The sequence below is a fragment of the Cebus imitator genome, unplaced genomic scaffold (genome assembly GCF_001604975.1).
Source record: "Cebus imitator isolate Cc_AM_T3 unplaced genomic scaffold, Cebus_imitator-1.0 Scaffold190, whole genome shotgun sequence".
Lineage (NCBI taxonomy): Eukaryota > Metazoa > Chordata > Mammalia > Primates > Cebidae > Cebus > Cebus imitator.
The window spans coordinates 1,384,082-1,408,855 of record NW_016107505.1 but is presented as its reverse complement, the minus strand read 5'-3'; the positions used below and the strand labels follow the sequence as shown (position 1 = coordinate 1,408,855).

The following is a 24,774-nucleotide window of genomic DNA, read 5'->3' as shown; positions in this document are numbered from 1 at the left end:
CCTCCCAACAAATATGTACAACTCAATACTTTCTTGTCTTCTGGGGCAATGGTCCTGTGAGCTCAGCGATGTTATATGCTAAGGGCTCACACACAGTCCTGCATGTAGCCCCAGACCCACCCATACCCCAGACACACCCTTACGGCTCTCCACACAATCTGGGGCTTGCTGTCCACCCTGAAACTCCTTCAGAGAGGGGGGCAGCTGATGGAGGGTCTCTCTCAACTTGTGTTCTACATGGAGAACTACCCGAAGATTCCCTTCTTTTTCTTGTTGCCTCTTCTTCCCAGCACCTGAATACTTCCAAGTGACCCATAGGAAAGGAAAAATAACTTACTTTTTACTGGAGGAAGTAGCAGAACCAGCATTCAGGGAGTCAGTATGGAAAAGAGTGAGCAAGAGAATAGAATCAGCAGACATGACATTCAGTTATTCCTCCATTCAGTGTTTTAAACTCTTTATGTATTAATTTTCAATAGAGAAGGGGTCTCCCTATGTTGCCCACGCTGGTCTTAAACTCCTGGGTTCAAGCTGTCCTCCCACCTCTGCCTCCCAAAGTGCTGGGATTACAGGCATGAGCCACCGTGTCTGGCCCAAAGATCACCATTTGGGAGGCAAACACAAGAGCTTAGAATTCCATCACAGACATCCTCCTTCTTTGATATGAAGTAGGGTCCTGGACCTTAATTTTAAACAAAGACCCTGACAAGCACTGCTTTAGCTCAGAGGTCAGCAAATGTTTTCTCTAAAGGGTCTGACAGTAAATAGTGTAGGCTTTGCAGGCTACATGGTCCTAGTCATAGCTAGGCAACTCTGCCATTAGAGCACAAAGACAACTACAAATAATACCTAAATGAATGGGTGTGAATGTGTGTCAATAAAACTTTATTTATGAAAGCAAGCAGTGGGCCTGTCTGGAGTTTGCTAAGTCCTGCTTTATCTCAGTAGTTCTCAAACCATCTGAGCCAAATCATCAGAAGCACCTGAGAAACCTTTGGAAAGAACAGATTCCTGGGTCCCACCCCTTGGTATTCTCATGCAGAAGGCCCAGATAGAACACCGATATCTGTCTTTTTGAAAAAGTTTCAGATAATCAGTTTGGGGAAACTTCCCTTTATAACTTGTGTTCCATTTGACCAGTGCTCTTGTAAGAATTCAGTAATATAATAGAGGCAGGTTCTCCAGTATTAGTTTTCTTCAGCTCCTTCTAATGAGCAAAAATAACATGAATAAGATGTGCAAGAAACATGTGTGAGCGCCAGAAGTGGTGGCTCATGCCTGTAACTCCCCCACTTTGGCAGGCCAAGCTAGGAAAATCGCTTGAGCCCAAGAGTTTGAGATCAGCCTGGGCAACATGGTGAGACCCCGTCTCTACAAAAAAAGAAAATATCAGCCAAGTATCGTGGTGTGCACCTGTAGTCTCAACTATTCAGGAGGCTGAGGCAGGAAGATTGCTTGAGCCTGGGGTGTCTAGGCTGCAGTGAGCTATGATTGCACCACTGCACTCCAGTCTGGGCAACAGAGTGAGAACCCATCCCCAAAAAAGAAAAACCAAAAAACCACCCACACACAAGAGAAACATTTGTGTAGTCCAACTATGTGCCATACGGTTTTCTAGGACATGTACTAAAAGATGAACAAATCTTTGATCTTAAGGATCAGTACTCATGAGAAGAGGGGCCTCGTTCCATCTTACCCAAACTAGATAGAGTATAAATATGTCTGTCTTCACGAGAGGTTGCTCCACCATCTTCCTTTCTTGAAATTTCCCCTACCTTCTGTAAAGGGCCTGGCCCCTTTCTCTCCCCCAGATTATCACTTTTCCTTTGGAAGACGAATGGGGTAAGCTCCCTCGCATTGGAGCAATTTCTACACCAAATAAAAAAGATATAGCTTACACTTAGTGAGGTGCTGAAGATGGTTTACAAGAGACAATTACTAAAATTCAGAAATTGTACAAGGCAGCTGTTAGACCCTTAGTAGCCTGAAATCAGGCACGGTCAGAGTATTTACACCATGGGAAATGGCAGTCACTACAAATCAGGGCATCCTTTCCCACTATCCTCGTGCAGAGGTGGTTGTTAGACATTTACCAGCAGCTTAGATTCTTCAGCAGAACCTGTGCTGATGATGCTTCTGATGCCAGGCGAATGGCTAAACACTGGGGCCTGGACCAGCCCTTCCCTGACATTTTTTAAAGAGTTTGAAAGCCCAGAGTGGGTTATGAGAATCTAATTTCAGAGACAGAGACTGTCACAGTACTTACTTTCTTCTTCTGTCCTATCTGGAGGCAACAATGTAGGCAGCCCAGGTTCCAATGGAGGTGCAGAGTAGAGAGAGAAATCAACAATAAGACATGGGTCTCAGACACCACCAACTAAGCATCCCTGACCAGTCAGGACAGCAGAGGTAGAGATGAGGCAACCCAGCTCACTCATTTTATGGGTGAAGACACAGACTCAACTACTCAGTCACACCTTCTAACAAATGTTTATGAGGCATCTCCTGTGTGCTGGGCATCACACAAGGTATGGAGGATGCAGTGGAAAGCAAAGCAGGCCTGACCCAGGTGCTCAGGGAGCTCACAGACGAGTCAGAGAAGCAGGCAGCAAAGGCATCAAAAAGTGGGGTGAGTATTTTGGGTAGACTTGCTGGGTTCCGTGGGAACCTGTAAGGGGGTGATGGTTGCTGACCTTGTGGGGACGCCAGGGGAGGCATCTTGAGGGAAGTTAGGTTGTGTCTGAGACCTGGAAGATGAGCATGGGTTAGCTGGGGGAAGAAATTTGGCAGAGGAGGGAGGAAAGAGTCGCAGACAGAGGGGACAATGTGGGCATCTTCCTGGGCAGGTTGGACCCTGCAGGTGCGGGAGGATTGAAGGAGGCCCACTGTTAGGGGTCTGTTCACCTGCTGGCATTCCTCACAACGTGGTGCCCCTATTGTGGGGAACATCGGCAGGTTAACAGACCCCAACAGTGATACCCAACATGGGGCGATCCTGACAGTAGCCCACCTCAGGGGCACGGTGGTGGAAGGTGACCGTGGCACGAGGCGTGGCTGGAGAGTTTCTGGAGCTCAGTGATGCTGTGCCCTGGGAGTCAGCTTAAGGGCCTCAGCCTTCACCCTGAGAACAGCGGAATGCCACCCGTTAGGACCTGTGCTGCAGTCCTGGCTCTGCCACCCCAGCCTCGTGACCACCAGCAACTCACTCCATCTACTTGTGCCTCAGTCTCCTCATTGAAAAGTGGAGTCATAATTAAGAGACCAACCATCCTGGTTTGCCCAGATGCAAGGGGTTCCCAGGATGGAAGGGTTTCAGAGCTAACACTGGGGATGTGCTGGGGCGAGCTGGTCGCTCTAGATGTTGTGGCATTTACACCTCTTAGAGTAGTTAGAAGGACTAAAAGAATCAGTGCACAGGAATACTTGGAAATTCATGGGCCCATTTAAGGTGCTGAATGAGTCTACTCTTAGAGGCTACCTTGCCTCTGATGCTCTGCCTCCTTCGAGGCCTCAGTTTCCCCAGCTGTTTAGTGAATCAGATGATTTCCAGCCCTGTGAGTCTGTGACTCCCGCCACATCCACCTCGACTCCCCGCCGTTGTTATATCTGACAGTGGCTGCTTTAGATTGGTACTTGGTTTCATGTCAGGCACTTCACATGTGGAATAAGAACATTTCGCTTTTTATAAAGTCCAGCTGTTGTCCGGGCGCAGTGGCTCATGCCTGTAATCCCAGCACTTTGGGAGGCTGAGGCAGGCAGATCATGGGCTCAGGAGTTTGAGGCCAGCCTGACCAACATGGTGAAACCCCGTCTCTACTAAAAATACAAAAATTTGCTGGGCATAGTGGCGCATGCCTGTAATACCAGCTACTTGGAGGCTGAGGCAGGAGAATCGCTTGAACCCGGGAGGTGAAGGTGGCAGTGAGCCAAGATCGCGCCACTGCGCTCCAGCCTGAACAACAGAGCAAGACTCCATCTCAAAACAGTAACAATAATAAAATAAAAAAATAAAGTTCAACCACATTCCAAGGAGGAAGGTTCTGGCACACAGAGGGCTGGTATATATGGGTTGGGTGGATTTTGGGGGACAGGAGTGAGGGAGAATGGAATTATTGAGCTTGTTTAAAGGAGAGGGCTGCAGCTTCACAGGCAATGTGGGAGGGACAAAAGGCGGGAGGAAAAGTAAAGGAGAGGTGAGGAGAGGTGAGCAGAGCTGGTAAGGCGGGGGAAACCATGTGCTCAAGGTTGGGGTATTCCTGACACTCTCACCTTTATCAAAACTCAGTAATTGTAGGTTTCTGTAAGATTTTTCCTACAACACGTTTCTGAGGGGAATCCATGGAGGAAAGTCCTACTTCCAGGTTGATGGGCAAACAGAGAAAGTGCATGGTTGTTTAGCCACCTAAGATGGACAGAACTCAGAAACTGTCATCATAGGACTAACAGAAACCACAAGGAGGACTTTGGAGTCCAGAACCCATGGAATGGTGGGGGTGGCGAGGAGCCGAACCCACTTTCACTGGCGCCCTAATATCTGAGTGTTTCTGACATTGTATCATAATCTCACAACCACAGTGCAATGTGTGCTGCTAATGCTGGTTTACCGGGTAGCAAACAGACTTGGCCTGGGTGGTGTGTGCGGGTAATAATGGAGCCAGGTGGAATTCTGGATGCGTATGTTTTGGGAAGTCTGGCTGGCATTCCCTCTGCTGGGCATCTCTAGCAGTGAGAGATGAAGGCTTAGTGACGCTGAGGAGATCTCAGGGGGACACAGATTCAGCTCTAACTCCTTGGGTGCCCCCTGGTGAGAGTTTTTCTCCTTCCAGTTCTCTTCCAACCAGGGGGAAATTCTCAAAATGGCGCCGACTCATCGTTAATTCTTAACACTTGCTAGTCTTCCTTTCTACCAAAGAGCGAGAACAACCTTCACTCAACGAGCCTTGGCAGAAAAGTGTCGAGTTACAGTTTAATGACGTTTTGTTTTCATATTTATCTTCACAGCCGTCTCCTTATGACAAGCAGTGTAGAGCCCTTTTCAAGTTTATTTACTTAAGGAAAACGCTGTGTGTCCATTTAAAGAACGATAGACATGGGGGTTCTGGTAGTGCATAGATGCAGCAAGAAATCTTGATGAGGTTCAGTCTATCTGTGAGAAAAATACTGGGGGAGCAACTTTTTTTTTAGCCATCACATTGTCAAAAGTAAAAAGTGAGATAATATTCCATGTTGCTGAAGGTGTGGGGAAACGGGCGTCCCCACAGGCTGAATATGAGGGTGCAAATGTGTTCAACACCTGTCCACATTTAAAAGGCAGATACCCTTTGGCCCAGCCATTTCCCTTTTAGGAACTTAACAGGTACGAATTTGCAAAACTAAAAAAGCCATGACTCTATAAGGATTTCCATCGTACCACTGTTTGTAATAACATCAAAACAAAATAAAACTGAAATCAAAATATGTTAGGAATCCCAGTCAACAGGATGAAAGGAAACTAAAAACTAGAATCATATATTAGGAAAAAAACTAAATGTACGTGAACCAGAGGCTCATTAAATTATGGGAGTCTACATGAAGCATTTTTCAGGTGTCTGAAAGAGGTAAAGTTATATTGCTAAAATACATAATACTTTTAGCTTGAAGAGTTAAGGATGTACATATATGTGTGTGTGACTATTTCTTGGGAGATTACATGTGAAACTAGAAATGGTGCTTGCTTCTAGAGAGCAGAGCTGGGAATGTGGTGAAGAGAATGATTTTGACTTCATTTTATATTCCCTCAATATTTTCCCATGTGCATATGCTATTCATAAAACTTTAACACTCCACAGCGTAGTAATTACTAGGCAAAATTCTAGCTGTAACCTTATATAGTAATAAATATTTTTATTGCATCAAAGCTCAAACAAAACATGTGATTGGATAATGCCTGAAATGTTCTATAGACTCTTCATAAAAGCATAAATGACTCAATAAGTCTGCATTATCTTGGAGACAGGAGAAAAGAAAGACGAAGTCCAAAGGACGTAATCCCAACACTTACCATCTGGTGACAGTCTGCTCATCAGACCTGAGGAGGAAGACATAACAAATGATGTGCAAATGCAACAGAAGGAAATATTTCTAATTAATAGATTTCCCCCAGTTCAACAGCTTTAACAAACTCTCTTCTTCGGGAAGTGTGGCCATAATGCCTCAGTCATGCCTCATTATTCCCACTTAATCCCTGTTCCTGCCTCTATCAATCATAGAAAGTCCAGGCACGGTGGCTCAGGCCTGTAATCCCAGCACTTTACAGGGCTGAGGCAGGTGGGTCGCCGAGGTCAGGAATTCAAGACCAGCCTGCCCAACATGACAAAACCCTGTCTCTACTAAAAATACAAAAATTAGCTGGGCATGGTGGTAGGCGCCTGTAATCCCAGCTACTCGGAAGCTGAGGTGGCAGAATCGCTTGAACCCAAGAAGCAGACCCTAGATTGCGCCACTGCACTCCAGCCTGAGCAACAGAGTGAAACGCCCTTTCAGGAAAAAAAAAAAAAATCATAGCAAGCATCACTTGTATTTCCTTGTCTCTGTTTCTCACCAGACTCTGAGTTTATACAGAATGAGCACATCAGATCCACCTCTGGGCTTCCAGGCCCAAGCATGAGTCCAGGTACATACTAGATACTCAGAAATCCTTGCTTAAAATTTCCCACCAAAGTGCACAGTTCAGGGGTGTTGCGAAGTGGCAAGGTATTTACCTACGATCCCTGATGGCAGCCCATCCAGGAGAGTCAGCGTGGTGGCCAGTGTGACATGCGTGGTGCAGAATGTTGTGCCCAAGAGGTTGCAAAGGGGAAGCCATAATCAGAAAAACAAAACAAGGTCAGATGCTGGGGACTGGGAACAGATGGGGAAGTAGAATCCATGAGGGGTCATGCATGGCGAGCAGTCGGGGACTGGGACTCAGGACGCTGTGAGATGATTGAGGACCCCTGTGCATTTGGTGCAGGGAAGAGCTTCCAAAGTAGGAAAACAGATTGGGACAACAATTGTGAACCGTTCTTCATTCATGCTAGGAACAGAAGAAAAGATGAGCCTCGATTGCCTCTAGAAAGAGGGGCCAAGCTCTGTACTTGTATTTACCCCACACCAACCCTCTGAGCTCAGATGTTGTCCCCGTGTTGCTGATGAGGACAGGTGAACCTCCAAAGAATTATGTGATTTGCAAAGACCTGTGCAGCTGGTGAGTGAAAAAGCAGGAACTCAAACTCAGATCTCCCTGACTTCTATAAATCTCCATTTCCTCATCTACAAAACGAGAATGTTAACTGGGACAAGGCATCCTACGTATTGAAGAATCCCATGGAGTTTGCTAGTGGAAAGTGCTGTACTTATGCAGCTCACAACACCATTCTCCATATCCCTTAAATTCAGCTGGTAGATAATGCCTGATGTTGGGAATATTGATGTGGGCATTGAATGGTTGATATCCAGGTGATGCATTTTACTAAGTGGGTAGCCTTGGGATGATCAGTGAATTCTCTGTACTCCGCAAAATGGACATGTTATTTCCTGTTTGGAGCTATGTCAAAAAAGGAAAATAATGCAGATTGAGTACTTAGGGTAGCTCCTGGCTCAAGGTCAAGGTTAGTAAAGTTAGAAATAGTACTATGAGGTAGGTAATAATGACGATGAGAATAATAATATTGCAGTTGTATGTAAGGGTGTGCCCGTGTGTGCGTAGTGGGGCGGCAATGTGGACTCAGAAGGAGGTAGCGATGAGGATAATAATATTGCAGTTGTATGTAAGGGTGTGCCCGTGTATGCGTAGTGGGGGCAGCGATGTGGACTCAGAAGGAGGTAGTGATGAGGATAATATTGCAGTTGTATGTAAGGGTGTGCCCGCGTGTGTGTAGTGGGGCAGCGATGTGGACTCAGAAGGAGGTAGTGATGAGGATAATAATATTGCAGTCGTACGTAATGGTGTGCCCATGTGTGTGTAGTGGGGCAGCGATGTGGACTCAGAAGGAGGTGGTGAAGCCTGAGTTGAAAATATTTTGTGACTGTAACTTCATTTAGCTTTACAAGGCAGGCACAGAGAGGCGAAGTGACTTCTGTAAGGTGGCCTCACCTGGGAAGGAGGAGAAGTATGCTCTGAAAGCAAAGTGCATACTGTGGACCCTGCCACCTTACTGCCAGTCATCATCTCACCTTCTGACCTAGCCTCCTGCCTCCTAATCTTGTAAACTGAATTAAAAGCCATGGTTTCATTCCACCTAACTGGCTCCAGATGGCTATCTCTAGGAATTATTAAATAGAGATGATGGTGGCTTTTAGTTCCTGACCTCAGAAAGCAAAGATGTAAGTCAGTGTGTCTAACCAAACTTTATTACAGATGTCAAGTAGACCTGAATTTAGCTCGCAGACCTGACAGCTTTCCTTGAGCCATGTGTGGACCTTCCTGAAGTTTGGACCATGAAAGAGTGCTCAATTTCTGGGCAACTGGCTTTTGGGGAGCTGGGGGCGAGTAGTAAAAGGGTTTGTTGTTGCTGTTGTTCATCAAAGGAGAATTCCAGCGCTTGGTTTTACTAGTTTCTCTATTAGAAGCTAAGCGGTGAACAGACCAGAGAAGAAACAAAAGTTGAAGTTCAGCAGCAATGATCCCTTTGGGACAAAGGAAAACGAACCCAAAGGGTAAGAGATGGAATGAGAGTCTTACCTTTCAGCACTGTTGGCACGCAAGCAGCAGGAAGGGCAGGACCAGTGGTAGCCGGTGAGAGCCACGTTGCCATTAAAGGTTCAGAGAGAATATGAAACGAATTAAGTCATCCTTGGTACTTCATTGTACCCCATAGGTCCTGAGATGGGTTAGGGAACCAGAATGGGGGTCTGCAATCCATTCTAAGTGGATCGGACCCCTTTGGAGGCACATTTGCCCTGAAGTCAGAAGTTTCAGGGGTACCAGTAGCCTAGGGAATCCAAGCCCTCCTTTCTCCACCTGAATTTCTAGCATAAGGCGGGTCTCCATAATAACCACGTGTCATCTCCATTTCTCAGCTGGAGACCTGCATGTTAATTCTGGGAAAGGAAGAAGTCTTACCCACCCTGTACCATATTTTTCTCATCTAAAACCCACCAACAAATACATACAATCTAATCCAGGTGTACATTCTAGAGCAGAGGTTCCTAGACTGTGTTAGTTAGGTCATTGGTTCTTCTGAAAATCTGATCAAAGCCATATTCCGAGAACACCACACAGGTTCTCTTTCTCTCTGACGGCACACCCAGCTTTAGACCTGATGACAAAGGCTTATTGGCCTCCTAGAAGTCCTTCCAGGTGCACCCCTCCTCCCCACTGCAACCTGCAGGTTCTGGAGGAAGAGGCCATGTTTGCATTGCGGGCATCTGAATCTGCTCAGGTTGAAGGTGACAGTGGTTGTGCCTCTCCCTTTCATTCCCTTTTTTCTCTAGGTTGAAGGGCTCCCCGTTTGTGTAGGGAGAAGGAGACATGACTTACAGTTGACTGGAACGGGCAGCAGAGCCAGGAGCCAGTGAATCAACATGGAAAATGCAAAGAAGAGAGTAGGGTTAATACTAATATCATCCATCCCTGTTAATTTTCACATGCATTTCTTTGTTCCTTCATGGAACATTTATTTGCCTGTTGTTATACGAAGGGGAACCTTTATATGGGACACGATTTTTATGTAGTTTGTCATATAGATTTGACAAAGATCAATACAGCAATAGCACTGTAGTGGCATGAGTGTTGGAAACCCTTTAACTTTGCAGTTTCAGAAATTAATCTTACAAATATATATTTATATAAACATATACATGTGTATGTGTATACACGCACACACACAGTTGACGCTTGACCAACACAGGTGTGAACTGCATGGTTACGCTTATGCTTATCCACTTATATGTGAATTTTCTTCTGCCTCTGCCACCCGAGACAGAGAGACCAACCCCTGCCCTTCCTCCTTCTGCTCAGCCTACTCACTGTGAGGATGACAAGGATGAAGACCTTTATAATGATCCACTTCCACTTAATGAGTAGTAAACATATTTTCTCTTTCTTAATAACATTTTCTTTTCTCTAGCTTACTTTATTGTAAGAATCAGCATGTAATATATGTAACTTACAAAATATGTGTTAATCTACTGTTGATGTTATTGGCAAATCTTCTGGTCAACAGTAGGCTGTTGGTAGTTAAGTTTTGGGGAAGTCAAAAGTTATACGTGAATTTTCAACTGCGCTGGAGATTGGTGCTCCTCACTCTTACATTGATCAAGGGTCAGATGTGTATGTTATGGTTTGAGCGTGTCCCCCAAATAGCATGTGCTGGACACTTAATCCGAAATGCAACAGTGTTGGGAGGTGGGGCCTAATGGGAAGTATTTACATCACGAGGGCTCAACTTTCAGGGATAGACTAATGCTGATTGTAGAGGGGCTTGAAGCTTTGAGCTCGCTTGTGAGCTTGTTCTCTCTCACAGTATGTCCTTCCATCACAGGATGGCACAGAAGGCTCTTACAAGATGCCAACCCCTCAGTCTTGGATTTCCCAGCCTCCAGAACATAAGCCAGTAAATTTCTATTCATTATAAATTTTACAATCTCAGGTTGTTATGGCAGCCCAAAACAGACTAAGACAGTAGTTATATAGAGACGATAAATATGTATCTACATAGAGATATAATTCTACGTATATCCATACATAACCCTACAGATATAAATATATAGATCTACATTGATATATATCCCATATATCTAATTTAATGTAAGCTGAATTTTTCTCTGAAGCATTGTTTAAAAGAGCAAACTGCCGGAAACAACCTGAGTGGCCATTAGTATGTGACTGGACAAATAAATTATGGACTTCTATACAACAAATATTATGCAGCCAAAAACATATAAGTAGGATTTGAGGATGCTCCTTATGAACTGACATAGAGTCATCTTCAGGAAGTATTATCAGGAGAAAAAAGTAAGGTACATACAGAACAGTGTGTGTAATATGCTGTCTTTTTTGTAAAAATAGAAACAAGAAGATTTTGAACATGTAAATACATATTTGTTTCTACTTGCATAAAATATCTCTGGAAGGATCTGGAAGAAATAGTTAATATCAGATTCTTTTGGGGAAGGGAAATGAGTGAATAGGTTGGAAAGGAATTTTTTTCCAGTATAACCTTCAGAACTTCTTGAATTCTGAACCCTGGACATCTTATTTTAAATGAAAATAACATGATGTTTTAAATCAAATATTTAATTAGTAATTTAAATGTAATTAATGTTTATTTTAATTAATTTAAATATTAATAAAATGATTTAACATAAAACAAAACATTTAAATTAAAACAGCATAATATTTTAAATTGAAACATAAAGTGTGGATCGTGAGATGTTTGCATTTGTCTAGGCTTAGAAAGTTCAGCTTTCGAAGACAGGAAGGAACTCACATAGGCTAGCTTTTTAGGTATAAAAAACCCAAAATCTGATCTGCAGGCATTTTAGCTCACCAGGTCTGGTGTGGGGATTACATATTTTTTAAGTTTCCAAAGTGATTCTCATGATGATGGTTCTGTGAGGATTCAGAGCTTTGGAAACCTCAGACCCAGTGTGGGACACTTACTACTTTGAAAATTAAATCGCATGACATATTTTAAATTCTCAGTGCATGCTAGATGCTTAATTAATTCATGTTGGTTCCTTTTATCTCCTTTCGAGCTGAAATAATTAACACTAACTTATATTTTCACAGTGCTTTCCATTTTGCAAACCTCTTTGCATTTATTTAGTCCTGCTGAGAGCTAGGAATTTTGCTAGGCTATAGAAATAAACAGAGGAGTAAAATACAGTCCCTGCCCTTTAGGAACTTAGGGTCCTGCAGTCTCATCAGGGTGGAAAAAAGAGCTCTTTTTCCCTTCCATATGACTTGGAGCAGAAATTCTCAGAGTATCATCCAAAGACCACTTGGTGGGGGTGCGAGATGGTCCCTGAGACCCTTTCTGGGGATGTGATGGTTGATCTGGGGTGTCAACTTGACTAAGAGGTACCCACAGAGCTGGTAAGACATTTTTTTTTTTTTCTTGGCTGCTATAACAAAATATACATATTTATTCTCAGTGCTTCAGTAGGCACAGGGTCCATCCGTCTGCTGAAAGGGAAGCCCTAGTGGTCTGGCAGTTGATGAGAATGACTGGGCTGCCCTGGGTGTGTCTGTGAAGGTGTTTCTGGAGGATGTTGGTGTGTGAGTTGGAAGACTGGGTGGGGAAGATCCACCCTCCTGGTGGGTGAGCACCATCCAATTGAATGGAGGCCCAGATGAAGCAAAGAGGTAGAGTAAGGGTCAATTCTTGCCCTCCCTTCTGCAGCTGGGACGCCCTTCTCCTGGCCCTGGACGTCAGAACTCCAGGTGTTCCAGCCTTTGGGATTCTAGGACTTGAGCAAGCAGGCCCCTGAGCTCCCAGGCCATTGGCCTCAGAATGAGACAGACTATCCGTCAGCTTCCTTGGTTCTGAGGCCTTCAGACTTGGCCTGAGCCACCCTACCGGCTCTCCTGGTTCTCCAGCTTACAGACCCCACAACTGCATGTGCGAATTCCCCTAACAAATCCATCCTCAAATATCAACATCTATATCTGTATGTATCTCTCCATCTTCATGATTCTGTTTCTGGAGAACTCTGCCTGAAACAGGGGTCTGCATGATCTTCCCTTTTCCAACTCCTTATCTGCGTGAGAGTAGGTTTTCATTTGCTTCAACCAAAATAGCATATTGTGGCAGGGCGGGGCAGCTCACACCTGTAATCCTAGCACTTTGGGAGGCCAAGGCGGGCAGATCACTTTAGGTCAGGAGTTCAAAACCAGCCTGGCCAACATGGTGAAACCTTGTCTCTCCTAATTATACAAAAATTAGCCAGGCATGGTGGCATGCACCTGTAATCCAGCTACGCGGGAGGCTGAGGCAAGATAACTGTTTGAACCCAGGAGGCAGCTGTTGCGGTGAGCCAAGACTTTGCCACTGCGTTCCAGCCGTGGTGACAGAGCAAGACTGTGTCTCCAAAATAAACAAATACATACAATATTTTTAAACATAGCACATTGTGACAGACTGAAGCAGAAATGAGAATTCAGCTGTTTTTTATTAAACTAGACATGAAAGAGATTTGCAAAAATGTAAAATAATACCTTTCTTCTCACTAAACTTTTTCAGTTTGGAAACAAATGGCCATTTCACTGAAACATTTTATTTATGTCAATATGTGTATTATCTTTATTTTTAAAATATTTTTAATTTCCTGGCCGGGTACAGTGGTTCACACCTGTAATCCCAGCACTTTGGGAGGCTGAGGTAGGCGGATCATCTGAGGTCAAGAGATCAAGACCATCCTGGCCAACACGGTGAAACCCTGTCTCTACTAAAAATACAAAAATCAGCTGGATGTGGTGATGCATGCCTGTAATACCAGCTACTCAGGAGGCTGAGACAGGAGAATCACTTGAACCCGGGAGGTGGCAGTTGCTATGAGCTGAGATTGCACCTTAGCACTTCAGCATGGGTGAAGTGAGACTTTGTGTCAAAAAAAAAATTTAATTTCGATAGCTTTAGGGGTACACGTGTTTTTGGGGACGTGGATGAGTTGTGTAGCGAAGTCCGGGATTTTAGTGCACCATCACCTGTGTTAGGTACATTGTGTCCAATAGGTAGTTTTCATCCCTCACCTCCCTGCCACCCTCCTTCCTTCTGAGTCTCTATTATCCTTATTTTTTAATGAAGTAATAGGTATTTTAATAATAGCTTTACTGATATATAATTCACATACCATGCAGTTCACCCATTTCAGTGGTTTGTAGCATACTGAGACTTGTGCACCCATCACTACACCAAATTTAGAGCTTTTAATCACCCCAAAATAAACCCTGCACCCCTTAGTCATTGTCCCTAAATTCCCCCACCCCTCTCCCCCTGGAAATCACTAACAATGTGTCTCTGTGGATTCTGCCTATCTTGAATATTTCATATACAGTAAACGGAATCAGGTAATATGTGATCGTTTATCACTGGCATCTTTCACTTAGAATAATGTTTTCAGGGCTCACACATGTTGAATGCATCAGAACTTTGTTTCTTTTTTATGGATGAATAATATTCCATTGTATGCATGGAGCACATTTTGTTTATCCATTCATTAATTGACGCACACCAGAATAATGTCCACGTTCTAGCTCTTATGAATAGTGCTGCTACGGACATTTGTGCACAGGTTTTTGTGCGGACTTACGTTTCATTTATCTTGGGCACATACCTAGAGTGGAATTGCTGAGTAACTCAGTGTTTAACATTTTGAGGCACGCCAGACTGTTTTCCGAAGCAGCTTATCATTCCACATTCCCACCCGAAGCATATGAGGGTTCTAATTTCTCCGCCCTAGTAAGCGTGACGTGGTACCTCACTGTGGCTTCGGCTTCCGTTTTCCTGATGGCTAATGATGTGGAGCATCTTTTTATGTGCTTATTGGCCATTTGTATATATAAATATTTTTATGTTAAAAATCTTGAATTTATAATAAGGTTAATATCAATAAAGAAAACCCTCACTGGAAAAAAAAAAAAAGAGCTCTTTCAAGTTTTTAGCCTGTTCAGAGGCCCTAAGACCATAAAGTTTGCAAACCACCAGCTGGTGTTAAATATGTCAAGGTGTTATTCTAATGGAGATCTGCCTGGCACTTCTCTTCCCTGATGAGTGCTCTTCATTTTCCTAGTGAGCCTCTCTTCCCCAGACCAAGGAATGAAGGAGCGCTGCCCTTTTAGTTGTAAGACAACAATAGAAAGGGGATTTGCTTTCCTGAGTCATGCCCAGACCCCATGGCAAGTCCGTGCACCAGATCCAAGTCCCACCCTTCCCCAGAATTGCCAGAGAGACTGCAAGATCCAAAACAATTTTAGGAGAGATAGCTATGAAAATACAGACTTGGGGGGTCCCACATTTCTTACTTTTTTCTTTAGTTGCAACTGGAGACGAAGGCATTCAGCCAGCCGGTTCACAGCAGGATCAGGGAGTAGAGAGCAGAGAGAAAAGTCAGCATTAGACTCAGATCACTGCAGGAACCAAGGGGGCCAGAGACAGATGTGTCCCTGGAGACCAGCTGACCCACCCACTGCTATCGATAAGGCTACTCGGGCCCATCTGTCAGCCTATCCATCCATCTGTACATCCATTCAATCATCCTGCATCCAACCAACATTCACATGGTACACACTCTCAGCATTGGCCTGTGTTGGGTACTGGAGACACAGATAAATCAGATTCAGCCCCTGCTGTGTAGGTGTTTGCAAGGCTGACTAGAAAGAGAAGTTCTGGTATAAGAGTACACTAGACATCCCAAACTGTGTTCTCATGGAACTTGCTGTCTCTGGATGTCCCAAACAAGCTTAACCTGTTCAAAACAGAATCTGCAGTCATCACACTCCTGTCTATCAAAAAATCATCTGTTAGTACAATATGTTTTATTATTATTTATGTATTTGTTTTTTGCAGAGATGAGTGTCACTATGTTGCCCAGGCTGGTCTCAACCTTCTGGCCTCAAGTGATCCTCCTGCCTTGGTCTCCCAAAGTACTGGAATTAAAGGCTTGAGCCACTGCTCCCAGTCAACAAATATCCCTGAGTTTACACAGATATAAACAAATACAATACTTGAATAAATAAATGGGGAAGAAAAGACAGCTTTTCCTTACAGAAAAATTCCATCGAATCTATGTAAAGGGAACAAGGGGTGTAGATAATCACCATTAGAAAAACACTGTAGCAATCATTTCTGCAAGCAAGATCCGCAGATGTATGCCAAAGTTAGCGGGCAAACATTGGAGGAGAAACAGCGTATTTGCATAACCTCGAAATTTCTCCCCCAGCACATTTAGTAACTACAAAGGGGAAAATAATAACCACAGTGGAGAAGCCGGGCAGACACCACCTTAGCCAAGTGACTAAAGTTAACACCATGAGTAATAAGACACATCAACATCATGCGATCCCTGATATAATTCCCTGAAAATGGTATGAGACCACTTCTGCAGTATTCCCGCCCCAAATGCATAGTCGCAGTCCCATTGTGAGAAAGCCTCAGACAAACCCAAATTGACAGACATTCTGCAAAACAACTGTATCAGATCTCTTCAAATGTTTCAAGGTCATGAAAGACAAAGTAAGATTGAGGAGGTTCAACCACACGTTCTAAGGACACATCCCCAGACCAAAGGAGATGGGATAACAAAATGCCCCATGGTTGAGCAAGAGCTGGATTTCATGCAAAAAAAAAATTTTATTTGAAAATACGAGGTGGGATCCTGGATTGGATCCTCAAATAGAATAGTGTTTCTATTAATAGAAAAATTAGTAAAATTTGCATAAGTCTGTAATTTCTTTGTTTTGTTCTGATGTTAGGTCTCAGTTTTCATCATTGCGCTTTGGTTAGGTTAGATGTTAATCGCTGAGATAACTGGGTGAAGACTATTCAGAAAGTCAATTTTTGTGACTTTTCTATAAGTCTAAAGTGATTTCAAAATAAAATTATTTTTTTTAATGTGTTGCCCTACAGAGTTTTGTTTTCTTTTGAGTCTTGCTCTGTCACCCAGGCTGGAGTGCAGTGGTGTGATCTTAGCTCACTGCAACCTCCATCGCCTGAGTTCAAGTGATTCTTCTGCCTCAGCCTCCCTGAGCAGCTGAGACTATAGGCACCCACCACCATGCCCGGCTAATTTTTGTATTTTTAGTGGAGACAAGGTTTTGCCATGTTGGCCAGGCTGGTCTTGAACTCCTGACCTCAGGTGATCTGCCTGCCTCAGCCTTCCAAAGTGCTGGGATTACAGGCGTGAGTCACTGCGCCTGGCCTCTACAGAGTTTTCTGATCTCGGTTAAGGGCATCCTCAATTACTCAGCTGCAAATACATTTATGTATCGAGAGAGCGTTTCTGTACGCTTCTCTTTCTCTAACTGACAGCATCTGACCCATCACTGAATCCTGTAAGCTCTTTCCTCAATGTCACATCACCTTGCTGACCGAAACATTTTCTAACTTGTGTGTTTGCCCCTACTCTGATTCCTACCAAATCCATTCTTTCCTGAGGGGCAAGACAGATTATTTTAAACAAACACACACACACACACACACACACACGCACACACACACACACGCAAACACTCTTAAATATGACACTGTTTTGCTGAAAACCTTTTAACAGCTTCCTTTTCCCTTCAGATAACACCCAAAATCATTCATGTGACCCACATGCCCCTGTCTATTCTGTTTCCTGCCTCCTCTCTCTTACTTGTAACAATCCTTCCGCCATGCCCCTCCCTCTGTCTGCCATGTTCCTGACACACCATCTTCTCTCTAATGAAAGGACTCGGTGCCTTCTGCCCCAGGACCTTTGCATATGCAAGTCTCCCTGCCTAGAATAGTCTCTCCTAACTCTTCAGCTGGCCAGCTCCTATTCCTCACCTCAGATGTAACTTTTCTAGAGAGGCCTTTCCTGAATCCCCACACTAGAATGTGTTTAGGGTGGGAGTTCCATGAAGACAGTTTCTTAACACTGTATTCCCAACATCAAGCTCGTGGAAAGAACCAGGAGTAAACATTTGTGGATCAAATGAGGAACGAGGAACTCAGTGTTGTGACAAGACTCAAGTCCTCTTCCTGGTATACTCCTTTACATTGCAAAGGTCTGGAGTCTCACTAGAACTATCTAACCACAGTGAGGTTAACTTCCAGACACTGCACAACATGAGCTCATCAATGACGTGCAACAGTCCTGTGGACTGGGGGTTCTTGCGGGCCCCATTGATCAGATGAGGACAGCAAGGCTTGCAGAAGCAACGTCCCTCCAAAGTCACAAAGAATGGGTGAATAAAAACCAGGATGCAGACACAAGTCTATCTCCAAGGACAGGGGCTAGCAACCTAGACTCATTCACCCCACCGTGTCCATCAGGGAAAATATGAATATCTAAATACAGAAGCAAGAAGAAGTCTGTTAGACTTCAGGAGCTTCTGTCTGAATCCAGCCCATGAGAGCCTCCCCAGTTGTAGGAAAATACACAGGGGAGACAAGGCGTGGCCGAAAGCATTACCTTCACGAGGAATACAGGCTTCTGCCAATCCCAGGAAAAGCAGAATCAGCAGCGACATTTTTAGAAATGGCTCTGATCTGTGCATAGTGGGGCTGGAACTTGGGCTGAATGTTCTCCTCTCAGGATAGTCAGGACTCTCTGCTCACCCACTGTCTTCCCAGACTCCAGGGACAAAATGAACTGCCCACACCTGCCCTCTAGCCTGCCTGGAGGCTGGCAGGTCTCCAGACCTGTGCCCACGCCACCAGCTGCTGACCAAAGAACCATATCTGCCTTTTCATCTTAAAGCAACATTTTAGAAGAGTTTCATGCTAAGCGTGATGCTTGTCATCCTGTGATCTGCAGGCCAAATCCTGCCCTCCTCCTGTTTTTGTAGGGCCTATGAGCTAAAAGCAATTGTTATATTTTTTTTTGCTATTTTCTTTTTTTTTTTTTTAAGAGACTTTCAAAGCTACTGCAAATCAATTGTTATATTTTTTAATGGTTGGAGGGGAAAGACAAAAGGAAACATTTCATGACATGAAAATCATAGAGAATGTGAATTTCAGTGTCCATGAATAAAGTGTTATTGGAACACAACCATGCCACTTCACTGTGTATTGTCTACAGCTGCTTTCAGCCTACGAGGCTGAGATTTGTAGTTGTGACAGAGTCCATCTGGGCTGAAAAGCCTAAAGTATTTACTGTCTGGCCCTTTATAGAAAAAGTTTGTGGGCCCTTGTCCTAGACATATTATAAATTTCAGAAAAACAACAAAGCAAGCAAACAACAGCTATTGTATTTCTACCCAGGGGTAAGTATTATTTTTACATTTTTGTGTATATTCCTTCCCAAAGATGTCTGTATTTCTACTTATCTCTAGCACTTACTAGCTGTGCACCCTGAGCATGTTAACCACTGTGTGCCTCATTTCTTCATCTGTGAAATCAGGATAATGGTATTTTCAGTTTCATAGGGTTGTTGGAAAAATTGATTTCAGATATTTCAGATATTTGTATCTGTAAAGCACGTTGAACAAAATGCATATTATCTCTGTGTGTGTATCTGTATTAAGAATACAGGCCAGGTACAGGGGCTCATGCCTATAATCCTAGTGCTTTGGGAGGCTGAGGCAGGAGGATCGCTTAAGCCCAGAAGTTCAAGGCTGCAGTGAGCTATGATTGCAACACTGCACCCCAGCCCAGGTGACAGAGTGAGACTCTGTCTCAAAAATGAACAAAAACAGCCAGGAGTGACGTCTTATCCCTGTAATCCCAGCATTTTGGAAGTCCAAAGCAGGAAAATCACTTGAGGCCAGGAGTTTGAGACTAGCCTAGGCAATATAGTGAGACCCTATCTCTACAAGAAATTTTTTTTTTTTTTTTTTTGAGACGGAGTTTCGCTGTTGTTCCCCAGGCTGGAGTGCAATGGCGCGATCTTGGCTCACGGCAACCTCTGCCTCCTGGGTTCAGGCAATTCTCCTGCCTCAGCCTCCCGAGTAGCTGGGATTACAGGCACGCGCCACCATGCCCAGGTGATTTTTTGTATTTTTAGTAGAGACGGGGTTTCACCATGTTGACCAGGATGGTCTCGATCTCTTGACCTCGTGATCCACCCGCCTCGGCCTCCCAAAGTGCTGGGATTACAGGCGTGAGCCACCGCGCCTGGCTCTACAAGAAACTAAACATTAGCTGGGCATGATGGCATGCACCTGTTGTCACAGCCAATCAGGAGGCTGAGGTGGGAGGATTGCTTGAGACCAGTAATTGGAGGCCACAGTGAGCTATGATCATGCCACTGCACTCCAGCTTGGGGACAGAGTGAGACTCTGTCTCTAAAAGAAATTTAATTTTTTTTTTAATTTTTAAAAAAGAATACCATGTACAGTATGCATATATCACATATATACATATGTCTAGTATATGCATATATGTGAGACCTAATAAATGAATGCATATCTTAAGGCATGATTATTTCATGCATAAAGAATTTAGGCTGCTTTATTTTTTAATTTCTTTACTTTTCAGCAGCAGAAAAATATAGACAAATAAAAAATAAAGACAAATGCTTTATTATTTATGCATGGTATGTGCTAAACATTTCTCCAAGGCTTCAAATGTTTGTTGACTACAAAGTTAATAAACTGTATGATCAAAGAGATCATACAGTGTGTGACAATTTTGAAATTGGCTTTTTCCACTCAGCATAATGCCATTAAGATCTGTCCAAGCAGTGTGTGTTTAAATGCTTGTTCCTTTTTATTGATGAATATTCCATGGCATGGATATATCACAATTAGTTTAATCATCTACCTATTGAGGGGCATGGTTGTTTCCAGATTTTGGCTATTGTAAATAAACTAGACCACTTAACATTTAATATAATCATTGATATGCTCAAGTTTAAGAATACCACTTTGTATTTTATTTTCTGCTTTGTTCTTCTATTTTTCATTTCACTATTGTCTTTTTCCTGTCTTCTTGTGAAATTTTTAGAATTCTATATTTATCCATAGTGATTTTGAGTTTATTAGAGATTTTTAGTGGTTGCTCTCAGTATTAAGTTATGAATACACAACTTACCATCGTTAAACTGACTCATTTTAAAAACTTAACTAGATCCATGTCATAGGAGGCAGAAGAAAGACCTCCTAAAGATGTCCATATCCCAACACCTAGAACATATGAGTATAGTACCTTACATGGCAAAAAGGACTTTGCTTATGAGTCAATTAGGGATTCTGAGATGGGGATATTATCCTGAATTATCCTGTTGAATCCAATGTAACCATAACAGTCCTTATAAGAAAAATAGAAACAAACACAGTCGAATCAGAGAAGAACATGTGATGACAGAAGCAGAATCAGAGAGAGAGACAGAGAGAAAAATTAGCCAGGTGTGGTGGCAGGTGTCCATAATGCCAGCTAGTCAGGGGGCTGAGGCAGGGTAATTGCTCAAACCTAGGAGGCGGAGGTTGCAGTGGCCCGAGATTGCACCACTGCACTCCAGCCTGGGTAACACAGCCAGACTCCAACTCAAGAAAAAAAAGAGAGAGAGACACAGAGAGAGAGATTTGAAAATGCTACATGACTGACTTTGAAGATGGAGGAAGGAGCCGTAAGCAGAATGCAGATATAGCCTCTAGAAGCTGGAAATGGCAAGGAAATGAATTATCCCCGAAAATGTCCAGAAGGAGCACAGCCCTGCCGATACCTTGACTTTAGGAGACTTCTGACCACTACAGCTGTATGATAGTAAATTTGTATTGTTGTAAACCATTAAGTTTGTAATGATTTTTCATAGCAGCCACAGGGAACTAATTCTTTCCACTGGTAATTCTTAGAAATTGCTTAGACAGTCAAGAGCTTTGGCTGTCAGTGGAGATAAGACCCAGTATCCTTCTGGAATAAAGGCAGAGTGTAGTGAGCACTGGTCTGTCTCAGCTCTGAAGGCTTTTCTTTTTTTATTTTTACTTTTTAAGACAAGAGTCTTGCTCTGTCACCCAGGCTGGAGTGCAATAGTGCAATCTTGGCTCATTGCAACCTCTGCCTCCCAGGTTCAAGCAATTGTCCTGCCTCAGCCTCCCAAGTAGCTGGGAATACAGGTATTTTTTAGTAGAGACAGGGTTTCACCGTGTTAGCCAGGATGGTCTCCATCTCCTGACCTCATGATTCGCCCACCTCGGCCTCCAAAGTGCTGGGATTATAGGTGTGAACCACCACGCCCAGCCCCGAAGGATTCTATGGTACTTCCTTCAAGCCTGATAGAAACAGAGAATTGTATGTGGTCTCCTGGAAGGAAAGAGTTCCAGGCATGGAGGGATGTCCACTCTTGCAGGGGACTCTCCTGCTGCCATCTCTCTGGTGCTGTCTATGTTGCAATCCCAACTATGAGCTGAACGATCTCATGTACATTAGGGGATACCTAAGCAATCCCTCAGACTAGGCTGGAGGGGAGAGTTCTTCCTGGCCATTTGCAACGTTCCAGAGCTCCCCTCCTTTGTGAGCACAAAGTTCTGGGAACTCATCACTGGGAAAACATGGTACCGCAGGATTCATTATAACAGGAAGAAACAAAGGGCTTTTCACGTCCTGTGCTACTCGGAAACCAACAAAGACCACCCGGTGAAAACAAGCAAAGGCTATTAATTCAGCGCTTGCTCTGACAAGGGAGTCAACCCACACCATTTGTGTTTGGCACAGACTCAAAGGCAGGCAGGGTAGTGGGAAAGCTTAGAGTGAAAGAAAGGGAAGGCTTCAAGAGTGCCTGATTGGAGGCCGTTGGCATACGGAGCAGTGGCTGATCAGAGGCCATTGTGATTGGTTGGGGGAGCATATTTGGATTTTTCTGCTCAGTCCAACATTTCGATTTTCCATCCTTCCTTAGCAGCCTGGTTACCAGCACAGCTGTTTCTTTGCTTCATCAAATATAATAATAGTCCCTAACTCATAACACTAGGGTTTAAATGCTGCAAATGCCTGGGAGGTGGAACAAAATTAATATTCTTTAGTATTATCCACTCTGTCAGACTGATTTGGGGACAGAGATGAATCAGATACTGGCCTTGCTCATGAAGAACTCACGCTTTAGGAAAGATCAGGATTTCTCAACACTAGCACAGCTGACATTTAGGACCAGATCATGTTTGTGGTGGGGGCTGTCTCAATGCTTTGTAGGGTGTTTAGCGATACCTCTGGTCCCTAGCCACCACACAGTAGCACCCACCCCGCACCAACCACCAACTCCACTGTGTTTTGGGAGCCACAACGAAGAAGTGATGAGCTTTTGGTGCTTTTTTTTTTTTTTTTTTTTTGAGACGGAGTCTCACTTTGTTGCCAGGCTGGAGCGCAGTGGCGCAATCTCAGTTCACTGCAGTGTCTGCCTCCTGGGTTCAAGCGATTCTTCTGCCGCAGCCTCAGCCCGTGCAACCATGCCTGGCTAATTTTTTTGTATTTTTAGTAGAGATGGGGTTTCCCCATGTTGGCAAGGATGGTCTCGATCTCTTGACCTAGTGATCTGCCCGCCTCGGCCTCCCAAAGTGCTGGGATTACACACATGAGCCACTGCTCCCAGCCCTACTTTATTTTAATTATACTTACTTAAGTTCAAGTTTATACAATTTAGTTTTGAGTACTGGGCTATGTTTAGCAAACAGCTAAGTTGAGGAAGTTTACCTCAACGTAAAAAGTTTTTAAATGTTGAAAACCAAAAACTTAACAATGGACCCTCATGATAAGCTGGTCCCAATACACCAGTGTAATATTATTTCGTGTGTTTTTACATTTCTTCTAAATGGTATTTTACTGAATCTTTCTTGCATAACTTGCTTTTTTTTTTTTTTTTTTTTTTTTTTTTTTTTATACCCAACGTGATGTTTGTGAGATCCACTCCTATCTATGTGGAGCAGGGAAGTGGTGTTAGACCTGGAGATGGCAGAAAACCTCATGGTCATAATCACAGACACAGAGGCCAATCAAATGTGGATGCCAGTCCCTGCCTCACAGCACTACGACTGGCAGGAGTTTCTTCTTGCTACCATAACGAATTGTCATGAATTGTGTGACTTAAAACAACATGGATTTGATACCGTACAGCCCTGGGATTCAGAAGTCTGAAATGGGCCGACAGTGAAACGTGTTGGTAAAGCTCTGTTCCTTCTTCAGGCTCTAGGAGGAATTCGTTCCCTTGCTTTCCGCAGCTTCTCCAGGCCGCCTGCATTCCTGACTCCTGGTCGGTTTCTTTCATCTCCCAAGCCCACAGTATAGCATCTTCAGATCTCTCTTCAACCCCCTCCCACTTTCAGGCCAGCGGTGACCAGTCAAGTCTCTCAGTACCTTGCTCTGACTCTCTGCTTTCATCATTACATCTCCCTCTGTTACCCGCTTCCCTCCCTCTTTCACTTACGAGATCCTTTGTGATTACATTAGACCTACCCCAGTAATCTGAAATAATCTCCCCACAAGGTCAGCAGATTAACAATCTTATTTTATCTTATTTTACCTTATTTTATCACATCTACAAGTGTCCTTTTGCCATGCAAAGTAACATACTCCCAGGTTCCAGGAGTTAGGTGTGGATACCTTCAGGGACGACTGTTCTGCCTGCCACACAGCTGCATGAACTTGCTCAACTGACTATATTCCTGAGCCTCATTGACTATATCCCTCATATTAGTGATAGCAACAATTATTATCATTAATTATTATATTATTATGCCATATCATTGTGGATTTTTCAAAGAATATTGAGAGGATGTGGAAACTCTTACACAATGCTGGTGGAAATGTAAATTGGTATAACCACTGTGGAAAATAGTTTGGCAGTTTCTCAAAAAGTTAACTCTAGGGCTACCATATATTCCTCAAAGTCCACTCCTAGGTATGTATCCAAAAGAATTGAAAACAGGCGACCAGGCGCAGTGGCTCATGCCTGTAATCCCAGCACTTTGGGAGGCCGAGGCGGGTGGATCACGAGGTCAAGAGATCAAGACCACCCTGGCTAACATGGTGAAACCCCTTCTCTACTAAAAATACAAAAATTAGCTGGGCATGCTGGTGCGTGCCTGTAGTCCCAGCTACTCAGGAGGCTGAGGCAGGAGACTTGCTTGAACCTGGGAGGCTGAGGTTTCAGTGAGCTTAGATTGTGCCACTGCACTCCAGCCTGGCAACAGAGTGA

The 24,774-nt window shown here is 43.8% G+C and overlaps 2 protein-coding genes across 2 annotated transcripts in view; one reads left to right on the top strand and one right to left on the bottom strand.

Annotated features, from left to right (window-relative positions):
* The window catches only part of EDDM13 (epididymal protein 13), a 34,364-nt gene extending 15,894 nt beyond the window's left edge, over positions 1 to 18,470 (bottom strand). Inside the window, exons 1-9 of the mRNA XM_037745045.1 lie at positions 18,121 to 18,470; positions 14,987 to 15,004; positions 9,500 to 9,505; positions 8,702 to 8,710; positions 6,741 to 6,749; positions 6,041 to 6,067; positions 2,694 to 2,747; positions 2,267 to 2,284; positions 23 to 37 (exon numbers count right to left, since the gene is read on the bottom strand). Of these exons, the coding sequence (XP_037600973.1) occupies positions 23 to 37; positions 2,267 to 2,284; positions 2,694 to 2,747; positions 6,041 to 6,067; positions 6,741 to 6,749; positions 8,702 to 8,710; positions 9,500 to 9,505; positions 14,987 to 15,004; positions 18,121 to 18,205 (241 nt within the window). The 5' untranslated portion in view covers positions 18,206 to 18,470. The remainder of the gene's footprint in view (positions 1 to 22; positions 38 to 2,266; positions 2,285 to 2,693; positions 2,748 to 6,040; positions 6,068 to 6,740; positions 6,750 to 8,701; positions 8,711 to 9,499; positions 9,506 to 14,986; positions 15,005 to 18,120) is intronic.
* The window catches only part of LOC108316663 (zinc finger and SCAN domain-containing protein 5A-like), a 136,145-nt gene that overhangs the window by 64,249 nt on the left and 47,122 nt on the right, over positions 1 to 24,774 (top strand). The gene's annotated exons all lie outside the window — the stretch shown is intronic.